The following is a 20,426-nucleotide window of genomic DNA, read 5'->3' as shown; positions in this document are numbered from 1 at the left end:
TTGGTTCTCCCACTTTTATTTTTTTGAAAGAAAGAATATATTATAATTTCTGGTTTATCACATTTTGTTTCAGTTTCTACAATTATAGATGCATTTGTTGATCCCCTGTGATCAAATGTATTCACATCAAGTATATGTGAAATATATTTTAACTTGAGTTTCCTTGTTTCACCCACGCTGATCTTATGGACTCTTGGTGTTTTTCATTCTGGTATTTCTGTAGCTTGGCTGGGCCTGATCAGCAGCATTGCTGCTGTCCTTTTATCCATTCAGCCACCTGCCTTTCCAGAGTGGTAGGTGACAGAGCTGCAGGCTGAGCCCAGTTCTCCTTACCCTTAATCTAGTGATACTTGCGTGATATCACACTGCCTCGGCTCTGGGGACTCAAGCCATTTTCTCTGTGATTTACTCTTAGCCCGTAGCCCACTTAAGAGTGCTTAGACTTTCTTTAAGATGTCAACAAGTTCTCTCAGTAGCTTTGCTCTGGCAATCCAGCCAGAAAGCAGTAAAACTAGCTGGGTTGCTTTGTATGGCTAGGTCAGGATGACCCAGGCCATGCAGAACCATTCTATACCCATATTTTTCACATAGACACTTAAAAATCTATTAAAAACTGGCTTTTCATCTTGGAGTTACAGCTCAGTTACTTGGTGCAGAATCTTGAACATTGGGACTGAATGATTATGTTTGTTGCCTTGAGAAAGTCAACCTTTGTGTATAGTTTAAATTTTCTGTAAATACTTGTTGCTCTTGTTTAGTCTCAAAGTCATGTCCGACTTTTTTGTGACCCTGTGGTCTGTAGCCCGCCAGGCTCTTCTGTCCATGGGATTTCCCAGGCAAGAATACTGGAGTGGGTTGCCATTTCCTTCTCCAGGGAGTCTTCCCAACCCAGGGATCAAACCCATGTCTCTCGCTTGGCAGGTGGATGCTTTACCACTAAGCCACCTGGGAAGCCTGTACGTACTTATACATATTTACTAAATGGACTGAAATAAAGTTTCAGTAGCGATTGTCATCCATCATTTATTTACCAAGAAAATTTTTGAAAATGGCACTTCTGAGAAAGTGAATGTCTGGATACATAATTCAGTTTCTAATACTAGCAGATCAGAGACCAATTCATAGAGTCATTATCCATTTCTTTCCCTTTTCTTAGTTATGGAAGATGATTGGGGGAACTAATGTTCTGTTTCCCTAAGTGTTACAAGTAATTATGATTTAACACTCTTAAGTATGGCTTGTATATAGGACAGCGACGAGAGCCATTTCCTGAGAGAGTATATAGATTGTACAAGAAGATATTCTTACAACTCCAATTTGTTTTTATTTTTTATATTTAACAAAAGGCTCCATTCTTACTAGATGCCCAGTGAGTATTGAACATTTACTAAATATCAGTTACTACCTGAGCACTTTGCATTTATTACCTGCTTAAACTAAGTATACAGTATGGCTTACATTTGTCAAAATTCAGATTTTGTGACATAAAATGCCAGAGACTTTGTGATATAGGATTCTGCATAAGAACAACCAACTGTTCATTTTTTTCCCGTAAAATCTCTTAAAGTAAAGCAAGGGTATAAAGTTTTCTGGACAGAGAACATCTTTAACATTATGAATAAATAATTGTTAAATATCAAATTATTTTTTAAAGACTTCAAACTAATGTCTATGAATCTCTCATAGCTAAAAGGCTGTTAATTTTTAAATGTCACTTAGAATAGTGTGAGTCAGAATAGAAGTTGTACTGTGTATTATTTAAGATAAGCAAATTTTACTTTGAAATACTAACTTTGATGGATTAAACTTTTTTTTTCAAAGCTTTAGGCAAAGTAATATGTTACTTTGGAAATAACTGAAAACAAGTAACCCCCTTTTTTTGAGGTCAAAATTCCTAATTAAAAGAATGAAAATATATTATTAGAAAATGTGAAATAAATAGCATCTAAATGATCTAATTTCCCCAGCTTCCTCTTTTTGTTAGTAACAGAAGGGTTTCATTTCTGAGTTTGAAGCAATACCATATTCCTGTGATCTGTATTTTATTATGTTTTCTATTAGGCTGATTTGAATCACATAATCTCAATCTTCTGAGTGAAATTATTTGCAATTTACAAAAGTCATCCATTTGCCAGTCTTTTTAAAGGCACCACTTGTTTGAAGGTGTGGAATCTTATGGCGTCTTAGACCTTGGGTACCAGCTGACTACACATAAAAATTACTAATTCCTACACAGATAGAGAGGGTGATGGCCAGATTGCTTTTAGAATAAATGAGAGATGAAGGTCACATGAAAGAAGGCAGAAAGCATAAAATCTTCTTCACTGTGTCAGACCCCTCCTCTGTCCTTTCTGCTCATCTAACTGCAGAGCCTTTGTTAATGCTCCTGGCCTGGGCACACTGTCTTAATTAAAACATAAGAACAACTTTCTTTTCTTGGTGGGAAAGAAGCTTATTTTTAATACAAGGTATTTTAACCCTGTCCACATTGTGCAATGGCACATCACTAATTCACGCCGACTTCGTCTTTTTCAGACTGTCACGAGCTGGGCTACATAGTCCAAACCCCCAGACGAAACCAAACTTTCCTCCTTGAAGGAGGAACTTAGTGTGTGCCTGACACTTTTCTTCCCCACATTTTTGCACATTTTGATGGGAAGACATAGAGCCATTCTAAAGTATGATGGTAGATCTTGGAGACAGAAAGGCTTCAAAATAGCTATTCTTGGAGAGTTGCAGGATATTATAAGAAGGGTTGGTAGTGGTGGTGTTCAGTCTCTAAGTTGCATCCAACTCTTTGCAGCCCTATGGACTGAAGCACGCCAGGCTCCTCTGTCGTCTACTGTCTCCCAGCTGCTGCTGCTGGGCTGTTACTTCAGTCGTGTCTGACTCTGTGTGACCCCATAGATGGCAGCCCACCAGGCTCCCCTGTCCCTGGGATTCTCCAGGCAAGAACACTGGAGTGGGTTGCCATTTCCTTCTCCAATGCATGAAAGTGAAAAGTGAAAGGGAAGTCGCTCAGTCATGTCTGACTCTTTGTGACCCCATGGGCTGCAGCCCACCAGGCTCCTCCATCCATGGGATTCCCCAGACAAGAGTCCTGGAGTGGGGTGCCATCGCCCTCTCCCATTAAGTCTTCCTAAAAACTATAAAGTAAGCACCATTTCTATTCCATGCAAAATTGAGGTCCATGAAAGTTAAATCTTAGAGCTAGCAAGCAGCAACATGAGAACTGCAACCAGTCACTCTGGTTCCATTCTGTACCTTTAACTATTTTCATGCAGTGCTTCAGTAGAATCGAAATTTGATTTCATCCTGTTAACAAATATTGGACATCATAGTAGCTTTAGATTATGCAACAATGGACAAGATGGACATGCTTCTTGCTCTTCAGAATTTTTTAGCTCATGAACGCCTCACTGTCCAGAACCTCGGCATGGGATGGAATCTGTGAGGGCACCTATATCAATCCTCCATCATGCACGAATTCCTTGCACGATGATGGAAAACTCAGCCTCTCATGAGGCAGCTGATTCCTATTTCAAGGCAACTGTTGTTATTGAAGCGTTATTTCCTTTAATAAAAATGAAGAGCTAGAAGGTGCTGTTAATATTCACAGAGATTAGCTTGCAAAGAACATAACTGTAAGTGTCACTGTCTCAGCATATTTTCTTTGTGGAAAAGGATATAAACTTTTACTTGGTGAGACTTTCCTGCTTCACTTAATCAATGTGGCAGCAACTTGTAGCACGATACAGTAAAATATTGTTATAGCAAGAATTTCCCAGCTCGTAGAAACTCAAGGATTTCTGTATGAGAGACACTGATCGTTTCCATATGATTTCATCTTTTGGAGCAGTTCTTGTTTCAGATGGCAAAAGCAGATTGAATTTTTCATTGGTAAACAATTTCACATCTACACTAGGTGGCAGTAGATAAAAGAAAATAAGGCGTCTGCAAGCACTTTCCGGACAGCTAAGCTCACCACTGAAAGGAAAGCAAGTCACCTCAGGTTTCTTATCTTTGCTTCAACTCTGGACCCAGAGCTGATGGGAAGGAGGCTGTGTGTTCTGCTCTGTGGAATGGCCAGAAAAAACCGAGGCGGCCAAACAGATTGTCTTGTACGGTTCTGATTCCTTCTTTATTGCAGTATGGGGATTATTGGGTGTGTACCCCTCTGCCTGTAACACAAGTGGCTGGATAAATGTAAATACTTCATAATGTTTCCAAAGCTACAGCTGTACGGAGCAAACACGATACTGCTTTTGAAATCATTCCACTCCTCTTAACCACGGGTTCAGCCCCTGACTGCTGCAGTGTTCTCCTCACTGTTACATCCCCACTTTATTCTGGATACTCTACGTTTCCCGCCAGCATAATCTTTCTAACGCACATTTTAGCCTCCAGTTTTTCTGTGCCTCCCCAAATGCCTTCACCCGTCACAGTTTGACCCTTGCCACCCTCTCTCGTGGCCACCTTGTGCAAGTTTGTGTCAGCATTCTGCCTCTGTGCTCAGGGAGGCCCATAACCTCATCTCCGTCTCTCTCTGCTTTTGTTTTCGTAACTTTTCTAAAGAAGTCATCTTAAGCTCTCTTTTCCCCATGGGAAGCCTTTCTCAGTCAACAGCCCCTTCCTGAGGTTCGCCAGTACTCTCATTGTTGGCAGCATTTGTTTGATACCAAGTTCTGCTATCTTGGTTGCCCTTTGTTTATTTCTTTGTATTCATAATGTTTAGTGTAAATAATTAGTGACCTTGTGGTTTCTTTCCTGTTTTGTTTTTTTTTTTTTCCAAATTCTGAAATAATCTTCCTCCAAAGTAGTCACCACTCTATTATTCTCTTGCTTTTCTTTTAAATTTTACTATATATGTTTGAATCAATAATTAGATATTATTTAATTTTGGACAGTTCTAAACTTTATATAATGGAATCATACTATGTATATTTTTATACAACCTGCTTTTTTATTTAACATTAAAATCCTGAGATTTGTATGTATGGATTCTGAATTCATGCTTTCATATGTTGTTACGCATAGTTGTATTTCATTCATTTTCACCGCTGTATAGGATTCCAATGAATTTAAGACAGAAATTCCCATGATTATGTATCTGTTCTACTGTAGATAAACATTTGGGGATTTCTGATTGTGGTTTGTTTCTTGAATTTATTTATTTTATTGACAGTTGATTTACAATGTAGTGTTAGTTTCTCCAAGATTGTGGTTTTTGTTTTTGTCATTACAAAAAATGCTCTATAAACAGGGTCAGCACACCACTGAGCTTTCTAGCTTTTGTAACCTGATAGGTAGTAAGTGGGATTTTACTTTACTCTTCCCTTTTCTAATTACTACTACTGTTTCTGAAAATCTCTTCATAGTCTAGATAACTGTTAGGTTTCCTGTGATGTTTTCTTAGGACTTCTTTTCACATTGATTTGTAGGTTTTTCCCTATATATTTTAGATATTTGTCCTTTTCCAGTTTCAAACATAATATCTCCTCCTGTTCCATTATCTGATTGTTAACTTTATGGTATCCATTGTGAAACAGAAATCCTTAATATTGGTGTAAATAAGATGGACCCATTTTTACCTTTTTCGGCCTTATGGCTTTACTTTTGCAGCTTTAGTTTAAGATATTCTTCTCTACCCCATGTCAGAAAGACATTTTTACACATTTACTCCTATTAACTTTATAGTTTTAACATACCATTTAGGTTTATAATTTATCTGCTGCCCATCTTTTATGACATGTTAGGGATCTATTTAGTGAGCCTGTGTCTCAGGTACAAGTCATCCTTCCTCTACTGATTTGTGGCACCATTTTTATTTTGTATTTGTTTTTCATTTATACAGGACTTTGCTTCTGAGCTCTTTATGGTATAACTTGCAATAAACTTCTCTAATATCTTCACATGATTTTATTTTTCCATAAAGGTCTTATGCATCTTGGTTTTTCTCTGATGTATTTTTAAATTTTTATAATATTGTAAATTATGATTTTTAAAAATTTACATTTTCTGTGTACTAAAGTGCAGACATGTAATTGATTTTGTGTATCAATTTTGGATCTAGTAAACTCTCTTGTTAGTTTTAATGATTTAGTGGTAGATTCTTTTGTGATTTCTTTATAGATAATTATATATGAATAACAATTTTTATTTCTTCTGTTCCAATTCTTACATCTTAATGCTTTTATTTCCTTTTCTTGTCTTACTGAACTGGCTAGGATTTTTTTCTGCATCTTTTAAGGTGGGTCATTTATTTTATTTTTAATAGCCCTTTCTAGGTGAATCCCATTGATTTTCAAATGTAAAAGCAACTTTTTATTCCTGGGATAAATTCAACTTGGCCACAGTGATCTTTTCTTATATACTGATAGATTTGATAGGCTAATATTTAAAAATTTTGTATCCATGCTAATATACAAATATATTTAATTTTAGAATATATTAGGAAATACCCTCTAGATTGTTACAAATGGCATCCAATTTCTTCTGGTATAAAAATCTAATATTAGCCTTTTTAATGTATATATGCAGATTAATCCAAAGCTTGATGTAACCGATTTGCAGACCTCTACTCCCCCTGTTGTGGACATCCTTTCTTTTGATTCTACCACAGTAAGTTTCCTTTGGCATTTAAGTGGTATTTAATTGTTTGGCATAATCCATTTTCCTTAAAAAGTGTGTGGGAGAAAAGATTATAAAATTGACTTAAGTAGCCTAACAGTTTAGAAAAAACCTTGTATGAAAAGTCAACTTACAATGTGTCTAAATTGCCACCAGGGGGAGCAGTACCAGATTCCAGAAAAGTAGTTTGAGGACCTTGAGGGCAGGAGAATCCATGCTGTCTCACCTCCTCTTAAGGTAGTCCACGTGACATTTCACGTGCTGTTGGAGAACAGATTTCCTTTTTTCCTAATTGCCTTTCGGAGGTGCTAAACTTGCTTCTGTTCTCCTTAGAGCTGTAAGAAAGGTAGTCATTTTCCTTTGTTCATCTCTCTTGATGGATAATCCAAAAATTAAGGTGTATTTGCATACATACAATTTATCAGTGTATCCGAAGTCTTAAAAAATTGAGAGTTTTAGCCTTTCACTTTGAGTGTGCTTAATCTTTGCAAGGCAGATCATTTCTGCTATCAATTCTGTTAGAGCAAAACTAGTCCTAAAAACAAATGGGAGGAATGGCATAGTCTTTGGCAACACTACTGAAATAGTGTCAGTATAGTTAAATATTGGGGGTAAATTATTCATATGTGGCCAAAAAAAAGAAAACAAGCAAGACAAACCCTTGACATTACAATATTATAAACTTTCCAGTAGATCTCAAGAATTGTATTTATTGTCGAGGAATTCTGCAGAGAACTAGTCTATCCTGAGTCTATCCTGTGTCAGAAAGAAGTCTGCTTATTAAAGGGTCTTTTAGGGTGAATTCCATGCACAAAAGACTCCCAGATCAGCCATAAGAAGTTCCAGAGACAGGAAATCAGCTGGAGGGTCAGCCTAGGGGCTGGTTGTCAAAGAGAATCCCAAGAATTGTTGGTAATTTTCCAGGTGGTGCTAGTGGTAAAGAGCCCACCTGCCGGTACAGGACACATAAGAGATGTGGGTTCAGTCCCTGGGTCGGGAAGATCCCCTGGAGGAGGAAATGACAGCCCACTCCAGTACTCTTGCCTGGAGAATTCCTTGGGACAGAGGAGCTTGATGGGCCCTATAGGGTCTATAGGGTCACAAAGAGTGGGACGCGACTGAAGTGACTTAGCACGCATGCACTAGGACCTCAAGCAGGTCTGTGATCTTATCTCTTACAATGTTCATGTTTACAAAATAAACCTGTGAGCATTCCTGCATTAATAAGTTATTTATGAGATTAAAAATTAACTAGACATCAAATTCTTGCCACAGTGCTTAGCTTATAGTAGGTGCTCAATACATTAATGTTCAATGAATTACTCAAAAGGCCCGCTGTTGAAATTTATAAATTCTGATGAGTTGAGTTTTTGCCCCAGTAGTGAGAGGAGCAAAAGGTAAGTGGCTTTTGAGATGTGCTGCCTTCCTGTGAGGTAGTTGGTAGACTAAAATTGGGTATTTCTGTCCTAGAAGATACAAGAGATCATCAAAAGTCTTTGGTCTGAACTTTGAGACTCACTGTCCTTGCCAGTACCCTTCAAACTTTGCAAAGCCTCATGACCTGAGGAATCCTGGTGTTCTCGATAGTATGCTATGGAGATGCGCATAAATTCCAGCTAGCAAGAGATAGCAGGCTGTCTGTCCCTGGATGGTGTTGCAGAAGCATCAGAGTCAAGTGTCTACATTATGGGACCTTAACTCAGGAATGCCAGGGCTTCCTGGTGGCTCAGATGGGTAAAGAATCTGCCTGCGTTGCAGACCTCGGTTTGATCCCTGGATCAGGAAGATGCCCTGAAAAAGAGAATGGCTACCCACTCCAGTATTCTTGCCTGGAGAATCCCATGGACAGAGGAGCCTGGTGGGCTACAGTCCATGGGATCACAGAGTCAGACACCGCTGAGCAACTGACTCAGGAATACAGAGTAGGTAGGACCTCAAGACGACAATTCTTTTTTTTTTCCAAATTGAAGTGTAGTTGATTTACGATGTTATGTTAATTTCTGCTGTACAGCAAAGTGATTCTGTTATATACATATATACATTTTAAAAATATTCTTTTCCATCATGGTTTATCACAGGGAATACAGTTTCTGTGTTACACAGAAACCTGTGTTTTTATCTTGTTATTTTATCCACCCTACACACAATAGTTTGCATCTGCTAACCCCAACCTCCCAATTCATCTCCCTGCCTTGGCCATCACAAGTCTGTTCTCTATACTGCTAAGTCACTTCAGTTGTGTCTGATTCTGTGCGACCTCATAGACGGCAGCCCATCAGGCTCCCCCGTCCCTGGAATTCTCCAGGCAAGAACACTGGAGTGGGTTGCCATTTCCTTCTCCAATGCATGAGAGTGAAAAGTGAAAGTGAAGTCGCTCAGTCGAATCCGACTCTTTGCGATCCCATGAACTCAATACAATCCCATGGACTGTAGCCCACCAGGCTCTTCTGTCCATGTAATTCTCTAGGCAAGAATACTGGAGTGGGTTACCATTCCCTTCTCCAGGGGATCTTCCCAATACAGGGATTGAACCTGAGTCTTCTGCATTGCAAGCAGATTCTTTACCAATCTGAGTTACCAGGGAAGCCCACTAATTTCGTGGTAAGTATTTCTTAATCTGTCATCTCCTCTACATATTGGCTGCTTTTCTTTTGCTTCTGCACAACAAGTCGAGCATAATTGTAAAGGATATTTGTTTCTATTCTGGCATAAAGCACTAGTGTGGTGTGAACTTTGCATGTGATTATAATTTAAAAACCCAGAGAAATGTTGGAAGCCAAAAAAAAAAAAAAGCCGTATTTAAAGGTGGTTTTTGTTATTGTGGTTACTATTTATTTTAGAGATTTGTTTGGTTTTTGCAGACTGGAAGAACATTTCTTTAGAAATTCATTTTCATCAAGATGAGATATAAAAAGATTACTCTTTAAAACCTAATTTGTGAAATTTATTAATAGGATAAAGGCAGACTGTTTATGATATAAGAAATAATTGGCTTCTGTTCCTGTTTCGACTTGATTTAATATTACATTCAGGCAGATTTCTGGATCTTAGTGTATTGATATCTGTGCTCTGATGCCTTCTTACAACAGAGAAGAAATTATGGGATACAGTGTAACAGCTGGTATCTTTGTGGCTTGCACTTGTGTCTCTAATGCCAGGCAGGAAATTTGATACAATAGTTCAGGATCAAAATAAGCTGTTCCCAATCTGCATTTTTAAAGCTTTGTTGATAAAAAAAAATGTTTCTGTAAAGGCTGTCACATAGACATAGTTTAAAAATGATCTCAAACTTCTGAATCTTATTCCAATTACATTGTCACTTGTTAAATTCTGATCTTCTGAAGATTATTTAGTTCAAGATTCTCACTGAGTATTTTAATGTTTTCATTTATTCTTTAGAAATAGACCAAGACTTTGTCATCAAAATTATACAGAGCCATTCAACATTAGGTTGACATGTGGTGTGGCTACGTCCTCAGCCCCTCCCCTCACTAGGCAAGCAAGACAGGAATTTCTCTGTTGTTGTTCAGTCACTCAGTTATGTCCAACTCTGTGACCCCTTGGACTGCAGCACACCAGGCTTCCCTGTCCTTCACCGTCTCCTGGAGTTTGCTCAAACTTACGTCCACTGAGTTGGTGATGCCAGCCATCCCTCTCATCCTGTCACCCTCTTCTCCTCTTGCCTTCAATCTTTCCCAGCATCAGAGTCTTTTCCAATGAGTCAGCTCTTCGCATCAGGTGCCCGAAGTATTGGAGCTTCGGCATCAGTCAGTCCTTGCATGAATATTCAGAGTTGATTTCCTTTAAGATTGACTGGTTTGATCTCCTTGCTGTCCAAGAGACTCTCGAGAGTCTTTTCTAGCACCACAATTTGAAAGCATCAGTTCTTTGGTGCTCAACCTTCTTTGGAGAAGGCAATGACACCCCACTCCAGTACTCTTGCCTGGAAAATCCCATGGACGGAGGAGCCTGGTAGGCTGCAGTCCATGGGATCGCTAGGAGTCAGATACGACTGAGCGACTTCACTTTCACTTTTCACTTTCATGCATTGGAGAAGGAAATGGCAACCCACTCCAGTGTTCTTGCCTGGAGAATCCCAGGGACGGGGGAGCCTGGTGGGCTGCTGTCTGTGGGGTTGCACAGAGTTGGACACGACTAAAATGATTTAGCAGTAGCAGCAGCCTTCTTTATGGTCTAGACATCACATCCGTACACGACTACTGGAAAAACCATAGCTTTGACTATATGGACCATTGTGCCAAAGTGATGTCTCGCTTTAAAAAAAAAAAAAAGAAAGAAAACTACATATTTATTTTACTTATTTGGCTGTGCAATGCAACATACGGATTCTAGTTCCCTAACCAGGGATTGAACTCACACCCCCTGCATTGGAAGCTCAGAGTCCCAGCCACTGACCTGCCAGGGAAGCGTGATGTCTCTGGTTTTTAACATGCTGTTTAGGTTTGTCATAGCTTTTCTTTCAAGGAGCAATTGTCTATATAAAGTGGCATTTCTTAAAAATACTGACTAAGCAAAATTTACTTAAAATACTAAGATTACTAAAATTGTTATTTTTAGATAAACTATATTCCTAGGTTTTGATGTATTTTATTATTTTTTTTCCCAACAAATGACCGCAATGGAATTGTCGATCTTGCTCATGTTCCATTGATTGACTATCAAAACAATGGACTCTTCTCAGACAACTGCATTTCTCGTTTTCTCTCTGGGAACTGTGTAGAGTATGAACATAATATATGCCTTTCTTTAGAATTAGGGACAGTTTCCGGGTTAAATTTACTTAAATAACTGAGAATCGACAATTGCATTACAGGAGAAAATCAAAGTCTACAGTCTCTTTTCTTTGCTCCATCAGTCAAAATATTTAAAGCCACACTGCATGGAGGCATCACATGATATCCTGAAGACAGGATGTCAGGGTGTCTGCCTCACCTCAAGAAACTTATAACCTAGGTAGAGAGAAAACACAATATAAGTGTTGATTTCAAAATACTAGATGCCAAGAGTGCATACTAAGTTGCTTTGCTGCTGCTGAGTTGCTTCAGTCGTGTCCGACTCTGTGCGACCCCATAGACAATAGCCCACCAGGCTCCCCCGTCCCTGGGATTCTCCAGGCAAGAACACTGGAGTGGGTTGCCATTTCCTTCTCCAATGCATGAAAGTGAGAAGTGAAAGTGAAGTCGCTCAGTTGTGTCCGACTCTTAGCGACCCCATGGACTGCAGCCCACCAGGCTCCTCCATCCATGGGATTTTCCAGGCAAGAGTATAAGTTGCTTTAGTTGTGTCCAACTCTTTATGACCTATGGACTATAGCCCACTAGGCTCCTCTGTCTTGGGTATTTTTCGGGCAAGAATACTGGATTGGGTTGCCATGCCCTCCTCCAGAGGATCTTCCCGACCCAGGGATTGAACCCACGTCTCTTACATCTCCTATATTGTCAGGCAGGTTCTTTACCACTAGTGCCACCTGGGAAGTCCAGATGCCAAGGGCATACAATTGTCAAATGAAAGATTATTAACTGAAGGATTCAGAAAAAGGTCATGAATGGGCTAGAGGAAATAAGACGTCTCTTAAAGGAAAAAAAAACCTTTGACCAGGTCTTGACCTGACTGGAGATGGGTAGAATTTTGATAGGGACATTCCAGGTGGGGAAAGCAAGGTATAAGTAGATGCCTCAGAAGTGACTGAAAATGTGATACGTACCCTAGTAAGGTAAGGGCGTCTGTCTCATCTGGAGTCTCTGACGTTGCCTAACGCATGGGCTAGCAGATGTGGGAGAATGCCAGGAGCATACCTGCCCACACAGAGTTTTAGCTCTCAATCCACACTTCATGAGTAACAAAAGGTGCCTGTACCAGGGAAGCCTACATTATATTGTAGAGGGGGAGACAAGCAATTCACAGATTTTAGAAATAGACCATGTAGTATAGTAGAAACAATGCAAAGGTGTAGATGGCACTGAACTCAGGGAGGAAGAGGGGTGCATTTAGATAGTGTGGTCAGGACAGGAGTCACGTGAAAGGTGATGTTTGTGGAAGGAACTGAAGGAATGAAGTGAACAAATGAGAAGAATCTGTGGGGAGGCAACTCCAGGCCAGTGGGCGCAGTGATAGAAGGCCAGACTGAGAGTAAGGAGGATCCACCGCCCGGGGGTGGGCTTCCTTCAGAGAAAGAGGCATGATTAGCAAGTGTTGTAATAGCTTCACTCTGGCCGCTGTGTTGAAAATCAGCTGGCGAAGGTGGTGGTGGTGGTGGTGGTGTTTCGTAGCTCAGTTGGGTCCAATTCTTTGCGACCCCATGGACTGCAGCACACCAGGCTTCCCTGTCCTTCCCTGTCTCCTGGAGTTTGCTTAAACTCATGTCCATTGAGTTGGTGATGCCATCCAATTATCTCATCCTCTGTCGCCCCCTTCTCCTCTTTGCCCTCAATCCTTCCCAGCATCAGGGTCTTTTTCAGTGAGTCAGCTCTTCACATCAGGTGGCCAAAGAACTGGGAAAAGGAAGTGGAGGAGAGCAAAGAGACCAGTTTGGAAGCTAATGAAATAATCAGACAGGAGGCAGCAGTCGCTTGATCCACGGTGCAGAGGAGGTGGTTTTAAGTGATCTGATTCTGAATGTATTGATATTTTGAAGGCAGAGCCAAGAGGATTTCCTGACAGATTGGATGTCAGCTGTGGGATTCCCTGTCTCCTGTCTCCAGGGACAGTAAGGTGGAGCCCTGAGTAATCTCCGGGTGGCCGAGATTATCTCCCGGTTCAGCATCATTTTACCAGAGGAGTTGCTGAGAGAAAAAAGACCTTTGATTTTTCTATCTTCTTTTCTGGGATCAAGAAAGTGGTCAGCTGAATCAAAGCAAGAGATACTGTACTGTTTCTTTGACTTGGAGAAGGACAGTGGTGAAACACTCTCTTCCTTCCGAGGTGTCCTTTAGATTTGCATTTTTTAGCAAAGTTCATTGATTTCCCCTTCTGGAAAGATGGTCACATCAGCCTACTTTTAGGAAGAAAAAAGTTAATCCAGTCTCATGGAGGTTGTCATATGGTACATGCTATCTGAGAAATACTGATGTATTGATAAAATGAAAGGACAGACAGAATAAACTTGCCAATGCAGAGAGGATATCTCCATGGATGTTGTGGCAACAGTTCATCCTGGTTACTAGACAACATTACATAACTAGTTCAGAATTATTCCAGTTCTAACTGCTTGTGTAAGCAAAGATTTGGAAAGACTTATTTGAAAGAATAGTGTATGCAAACCTAAAAGTCTCAAAACTAAAATTTGTAATTTAGAAAGTGTAAATTGGCAATATACAGCATTTTGTCCTCAGATACCCCATTTACCTTTCCAGGAAAACTAATAAAAATCATGTTGCACAAAGCTTCTGCTTACACTGCTTTTCTGTATGATAACATTCCTGGATTATCATATAAAGAGCTTCTAAAATTTGGGGTAGGTGAAGTTCTTTTTTAAGTGTTTAAACTTTGCAATAGTTTATAAGGTAGCATTTGACTTGTTAGTTTAGTGCATATGATTTCCAAAACTAAAAAAGTTTGTATTTTTGTTGTTGGTACTTACTAAGCTTTAGGAAAAGGCATTTTTATGGGATCTTTAGGCATTGGTTCAGTGGCCCTCAATATTTTTCTCCTGTCCCCATTCTTAAGTGTTTGAAAGAAATTGAACATAGGCATTTGTAAAACCCAGCTCTGGACTTGACACAGAGGTGCTTTCCACAGTTTAGCCTCATGTTATTAAGACATTTAGTCTTAATTTCAAATGATAGTGAATGTGTCAAGTGAGATACAGTAATACTTTTTTTTTTTAATTCAGTGTCTCAAAAAGTTGTGTAACTGTTAGATATTAGGAGTAAAACTTGAATTCTTAGCAGAGTTGAGAAATAATTTTAAAACCTCACTCTTTGAAACTAAAAGAAATAAAGTAATTAAATTGTCAAAGCATTAAAAAAAAAAAAAAATAGTCACACATGGTAACTAACAAGTAAATAAGAAAAAATACAGTTCCATAAATCTCTTACCCTTTAGAATAGAAAACATTTTTTTTTTTTTTCAGATACAAGTTATTTTAGAAAAAACATTAGAGAGAATGAGACTATTTTCAAATTAGTTTCATCCTTGCTTGGGTACATCATGACCCATATGTTATAAGAACTACAAACAGTTGTAAATGAGATAACTGACTTTTTTTTAAAAAATGTGTTTTGGGATTATGGAAAAAAGCAACCAACTAAAACTTTTTAGTCTGTTAAAGGAACATGGCTTTTTAAAAAAGCTGATTTACTAAGTACCACTGTAAAGGGAGATTAATAGTGTGGGTCAGAGGCTTTCTTTTTTTTCTCCAAATATACTTTTTGATAAAAATCATAGTAATCATAAGTCCCTAAGTGTTTGACTTAGCTGTCCATTAAGGATTAACTAATTTGAGCTTCACTCCCTTCAAGTTTCAAGGTCACAGAGAAAGAAAGCTTAAATTGTGTTTCCTTTTACCAAAAATTTTATACTAATTAAAATTTTAGGCTTCGTCCTAGTTTAAAATTTGTGCAATAAAACTGGTCTTTATAACCTGTTGACAAAAGGGGTTTAGGACTTAAACTTTTCTATATGAAATGGAGGGACAGAGAATTTACAGAAGGATTTTATAAAATATGCTCTTTGGGAGCCCAACAGAGTAAATACCTTTTTGAATTTCCTTTAGAAATTGAGCACATTGCTGGGAACTGGAGCTGTTAAAATTCCAGGTATCATTTCTGCCTTTGAGCTCCTGTGTTTCTAAACTGCCGCACTCGGGGCTGACCCAGGCCTGGGAATCTAAGCCGCATCCCCAGTTCCCACAGCTGAGACCGAGGCATGCTGAAAATGCCCGACAGCCTCAGCCCACACATCCAGTAACAACTGGTTCCTTCCTCTTCCTGTGGAAGAGCAACATCCTCTGAGAGGAGGAGAAAGGCGCCCTGAGGAATGCAGGACAGCAGTGGGCTTTTCACACAGGAAACGACTGCCAAGTGCTTGTCTCCTGGACGGCCAGCCCTTAACCGGCTTCCTGCCGACCCGGGGGGAGGTCTGCGCTGGAGCTACACACCAGACGGGGGTCCCTTAGAGTTGTGTGGGAAATAGTAGGCTTCACTCTCAGCTGTTCCATGTAGGACACCCGTCTGCTTTTGAGTTATGCGGTGCTGCTTATTCGGTGAAGCTAGTTGCCTTTGCTCCTTTCTTTATTTAGCCACCTGACAGCTAATTATTTGGTGGAGGTAGTCCCCAAGTCTGCTGAAATTGATTTTTCTGCAGGTCTTTGTGCTTTAGGACGTCAGGTGATGTAAACTATTAATATATTAGGACTTGAGAGAGATTAAATCCCCATGGCCTGAGTGAACTGGCCACGGATGCTCACTGCTGGTTCTCGCCTAGCTCTGTGTGTGTCTTTCAGTGTCCTTGGTTTTCCTTTCTGAGACAGTCAGGCCTCAGAAGAAGATACCATTCTCTGTGCACCGTCATACATCCTCAAGCACACAGAAAACTGCTTCAAACCAGCCAGCCCATCAGCCCCTATAATTTAAAAATTATGATTGACTTGAAATGACTTTTACAACTGAGGAATGTTCTGGTATCATTTGACTCCCTATTTTTTTTTCCTAATTCCTACAGTATTTTCTTTTTCCTTTAGTTGAAATAATGACGGTCACTATAAAGCCCAACTTTAATATCATATGTGCTTTTTAAACTGCTTTCCAGACAGATCACTACAGAATTTTGGTGGGTTTCAGCATTTATGGTGGCAAAATTCTTTTAAGTTTTCATGTATTTGTTTGGATTGTTTTACTGAAGCACAGAAGAGTTATTTGTTTGTTTTAAGTTGAAGGAGAGATGGAGAAGGAATGCCAGGCATTTCCTGTTCCTTTCAGAATGTCTTTTTAATGAACATTCCTCTTCCCTCCTTATGAACAAACTATCTCAGCTCAGCAAGGGGCCTCTGTGTATCTAACTTTCTAACAAACCAGCTTCTTTGCTTTGTTCCTTCAGCTCCAAGCGGGCCTTGCTTCTTGCATTTACTATTTCTTCTCACCTCTGTGCTCCCTTTTAGCCTTTGCAGACTTCCAAACCTAACTGGGTTCCCTATATTAAATTCTCTCTGTTAAAATAGCTGTTGTGGTTTCTGTTTTCCTGCTGGGTTCTGAATGATCATACTAAAGATCCTAAATAAATAATAAGATGTAAAGAAAACAAACTTAAAGGGTATTCATGTCGGCGTACTGAAAACAACAGCAACAAAAAATGGACACAAATCAAATATCCTTCAAGAGAGTATTAGTTAAATAAAAGCATATTATGTCAAGTGATAGAATATTATATATCCATACCATGTTTAACAGCAATTAAATGTGTGTGTATGACTCTGGATTTGATTCTGGGATGATGGAAAAAATTACTGTATAGAACATCATTATGACAGTTGACAAAAATTGAGTCTGGGCTTTCCCTCCTTCGCAGGACTTTGTAGTTATTTTTCTTTTACTTCAGGGACCTTCCAAGGTCCTCAACCTCACTCTGTAACTTTTAAAAAATTTTTTGTTCTTTTTTTTTTTTCTTTCTTTCTTTTTTTAAGGCAGAGTATTCTTTGTGGCAAGAATTGTGTGTGTGTTTAAGGTTTCTTTGGTGTTACTGCTATTCTTTCTGATACATACAGATATAATTTCCTGTGTGGGATAGGTGATAATGTCAGTGTCCATCAGATTTGGTTACAGTGTGAATTTTATAAAGTGAATAACATTTTCCATTGACTTTTTCTTAACTGAGCTATGTTTTCTTGGTAAATATTCTGTTCATTGGGCTGGAAATCTTAGGAACAAGTCTCAAAAGCTTGCTCAAACCCGTAATATTTGGGGTTTCTTTCTAGTGATTTGAGACACTTGTACAGCTGTGCACCTATTTGTAGAACCAAGACTGTCTCCTCCAACCTTCCTTTCTCTCTTGCTGCTGCTATTGCTCAGATCAGAACTACCCACAGTTACAGGGATCCAGTCCCACCACGCTCACGGCTCCTTAGACTCAGTTCCCATCTCGTCTTAGGGAGTAATTATGTCCTGTTAGTGGTAAACCTTGTCCCCATAGGTGAAATGTGAAGACATCTCCTAACTCACTTGGAAATTTCTTATTTGACGCTACAGGTTCAGTACAGTGAAACTGTGCCCTATTTTGCCCATTCTTTAAGGTTGATATTATATGAAATAAATTCATGTTAAATGACATTTAGCATTAGACAAAGTACCAGAGTAAATGTTATTCTAAACTCAGAAAAATACATTTTAGGGATAATAATCATTTAATGAAATTTCAGGATGAAAAATAACTACTCATTTTAAGCATTGTTTTAAGATACAGTGAAGACAGTTTTGTGCTTTGAAAAATCAGTTGAAACTTTGAAGAATTTGACTAAGAAATTAAGTCTTCCAGATTTGTACTTTTAGAAAATTCTGTGTACTCTCTATAAAATTCAGTACACAATAAAATTACTGGAAAAAATTCAAGCTGTTAAAACTATTTTAAAACTTCTTTCTTTTTCAAGAAATAGTTTATGTATATTCTGTGATTTATAAATGCCATAAGGCTATAGCTGTTTTACATTTGACCACTCATCTATCAGAGAGTCACACCCTCTTCCTCCCAACTCAGGGAAAACAGCCTCTGTCTGACATACAATTAAATGACATGAAAAATTTTAAGCAAATAATATGTTTTTAAAAAATCACCATTTAGAAAATTGAGTATACTGCTGCTGCTGCTGCTGCTAGGCCACTTCAGTCGTGTCCGACTCTGTGCGACCCCATAGACGGCAGCCCACCAGGCTCCCCCGTCCCTGGGACTCTCCAGGCAAGAGCCCTGGAGTGGGTTGCCATTTCCTTCTCCAATACATGAAAGTGAAAAGTGAAAGTGAAGTCGCTCAGTCATGCCCAACTCTTAGCGACCCCATGGACTGCAGCCCACCAGGCCCCTCTGTCCATGGGATTTTCCAGGCAAGAGTACTGGAGTGGGGTGCCACTGGGTTCATCAAACAGAATTGAGAAAAAAAAATTTCTATTTAAAGATAAATTATCTCTTCCCTGAAGTATACTTGAAACATTTTATTTAAAGAACAACAGTCTTTCCTAAGGTATTACATGATTAATATTTTAATCAAGCATTAAGGTCTTATTATTTCTGTTACTATGTGCAATGACTATTTTTATGTACTTATTAGTTGAGAGAAATGACATTCCTGGGATTTATCTCAAACTATGTTTTATTTGTTTATTTTTAGTTTTGCTTTGGCACTTTTTCCAGGCAGTTCTCTTGGCAACAGTGGCAATGCTTCTGGTTGTCATGTTTTATGCAATTAAACTTTTCCATTATATTCCACTTCAAAACTTATTTCATGTAAGTGTTCTAGTAGCTGTTGTATCCAGCTATTAACCTATATAATTTTTCTACAGTATTCTTAATCAAAATTATTTTCCTAAATGTAAAAAAAATAAATTTTTTGAGAATCTAACAATGAATTTTGAATGGAAAAAATTCAGAATGTACTGAAACTTTTTGTCAGTGCAAAAGACAGAGGAGGGAGACTTGGATCGGACCACATTAACCAGGATTTGCTTTTTTCCTCTGCTTCTTATACACCTAGCACAGGAAAATCTGGAGCACTAGTAGCCTGTGTATATGAAGGATATGGCCAACCAGCTGGTTAGAGTAGAAAAACCAGTGCATATGGAATTACTCTTCTGCCATAGCTCTGCAGACCCTAGATGAGTGAGTCTTGGCAGGAATAGAAAATCTTACAGGCTGCTAACCACAGATGAGCTGTATTTCTGTAGGAGCTGAGCTCAGAGTGGTGTGGTGTGTAGCATCCTGAAGGGAATGACTCAGACTAAGTCAGGGGCTGGCTCAACAGACACTGTTCATTCATTTTTCAAAAAATGAATATGCCAGGAACTAGCTAGGAATAGGGGGGGGAGGGGGAGGAGGATGGATATAGGTTATTATAAGCCAAAGCTATCATGGAAAGTTACATGATACAGCGAAAGTAGGAATTGTGCATTTGATTGAGTCAGGAGTGTAAGTGAGGTAGAATCAGAGAAAGTTTCCCTGAAAAAGTTGTTGGAGCTGAGATACAAAGCCTTGCTATTCAAAACGTGTCCATGGTATATTTGATCATCACCTGGGAGCATCTTAGATCTATGCAGAGTCTTGGGTTCCATCCCAGGCCTTTTGAGTCAGACTCTGCACGTTACAATCCCCAGGTGTGACTTATGTGTACATTGAGATTTGAGAAGTGCTGGTCTAAAGCTTCAGTAAGAGTTGATGTGAGGACATTAAGGACACTACAGGCGTGTTCTAGACCAAGGGTATTGTACATGCAGAGACTTTTGGGGACCTTGGTATGCTCTAGGGACTGAAAAGATAGCTGGAGCGAAGGGATGGATGGGAGACTGTGGTGCCTGGGCAACCAAGAGATGGGTGTTTCCAAGAAGATGGGAGTGTCAACATTGCTGAAAACTAAGAGAAGAATTTTTAAAATGACGAATTTAGCAGATGTCTTTGGTTACGTTTTGGAAAACACTTTCAGTGGACTAATACAAGTGCAAGCCAGTATGAAGTGGGTTGAACAATGAGTAGAGGGGGCAGGGTGAGCAAAGAAACAGTTTAGTTCAGTTGAGTTCAGTAGCTCAGTCATGTCTGACTCTTTGTGACTCCATGGACTGCAGCGCGCCAGGCTTCCCTTCCAT

At 39.2% G+C, this 20,426-nt stretch overlaps 1 protein-coding gene across 6 annotated transcripts in view; it reads left to right on the top strand.

Annotated features, from left to right (window-relative positions):
• The window catches only part of POC1B (POC1 centriolar protein B), a 104,946-nt gene that overhangs the window by 61,715 nt on the left and 22,805 nt on the right, over positions 1–20,426 (top strand). For 4 of the 6 annotated variants that reach the window (XM_070788927.1, XM_070788931.1, XM_070788928.1 and 1 more), the window contains one exon: positions 6,541–6,621. The exons of 1 other annotated variant lie outside the window; for it this stretch is intronic. In XM_070788927.1, the coding sequence (XP_070645028.1) occupies positions 6,541–6,621 (81 nt within the window). Of the gene's footprint in view, positions 1–6,540; positions 6,622–8,100; positions 14,628–20,426 lie in introns of those variants that run through there. One more of the 6 variants, XM_070788932.1, reaches the window with a different exon arrangement.

This window comes from Bos indicus, chromosome 5 (genome assembly GCF_029378745.1).
Source record: "Bos indicus isolate NIAB-ARS_2022 breed Sahiwal x Tharparkar chromosome 5, NIAB-ARS_B.indTharparkar_mat_pri_1.0, whole genome shotgun sequence".
Taxonomy (NCBI): domain Eukaryota; kingdom Metazoa; phylum Chordata; class Mammalia; order Artiodactyla; family Bovidae; genus Bos; species Bos indicus.
Note: the sequence above shows the minus strand (reverse complement) of the source record. Positions and strands in the feature narration are given on the sequence as shown.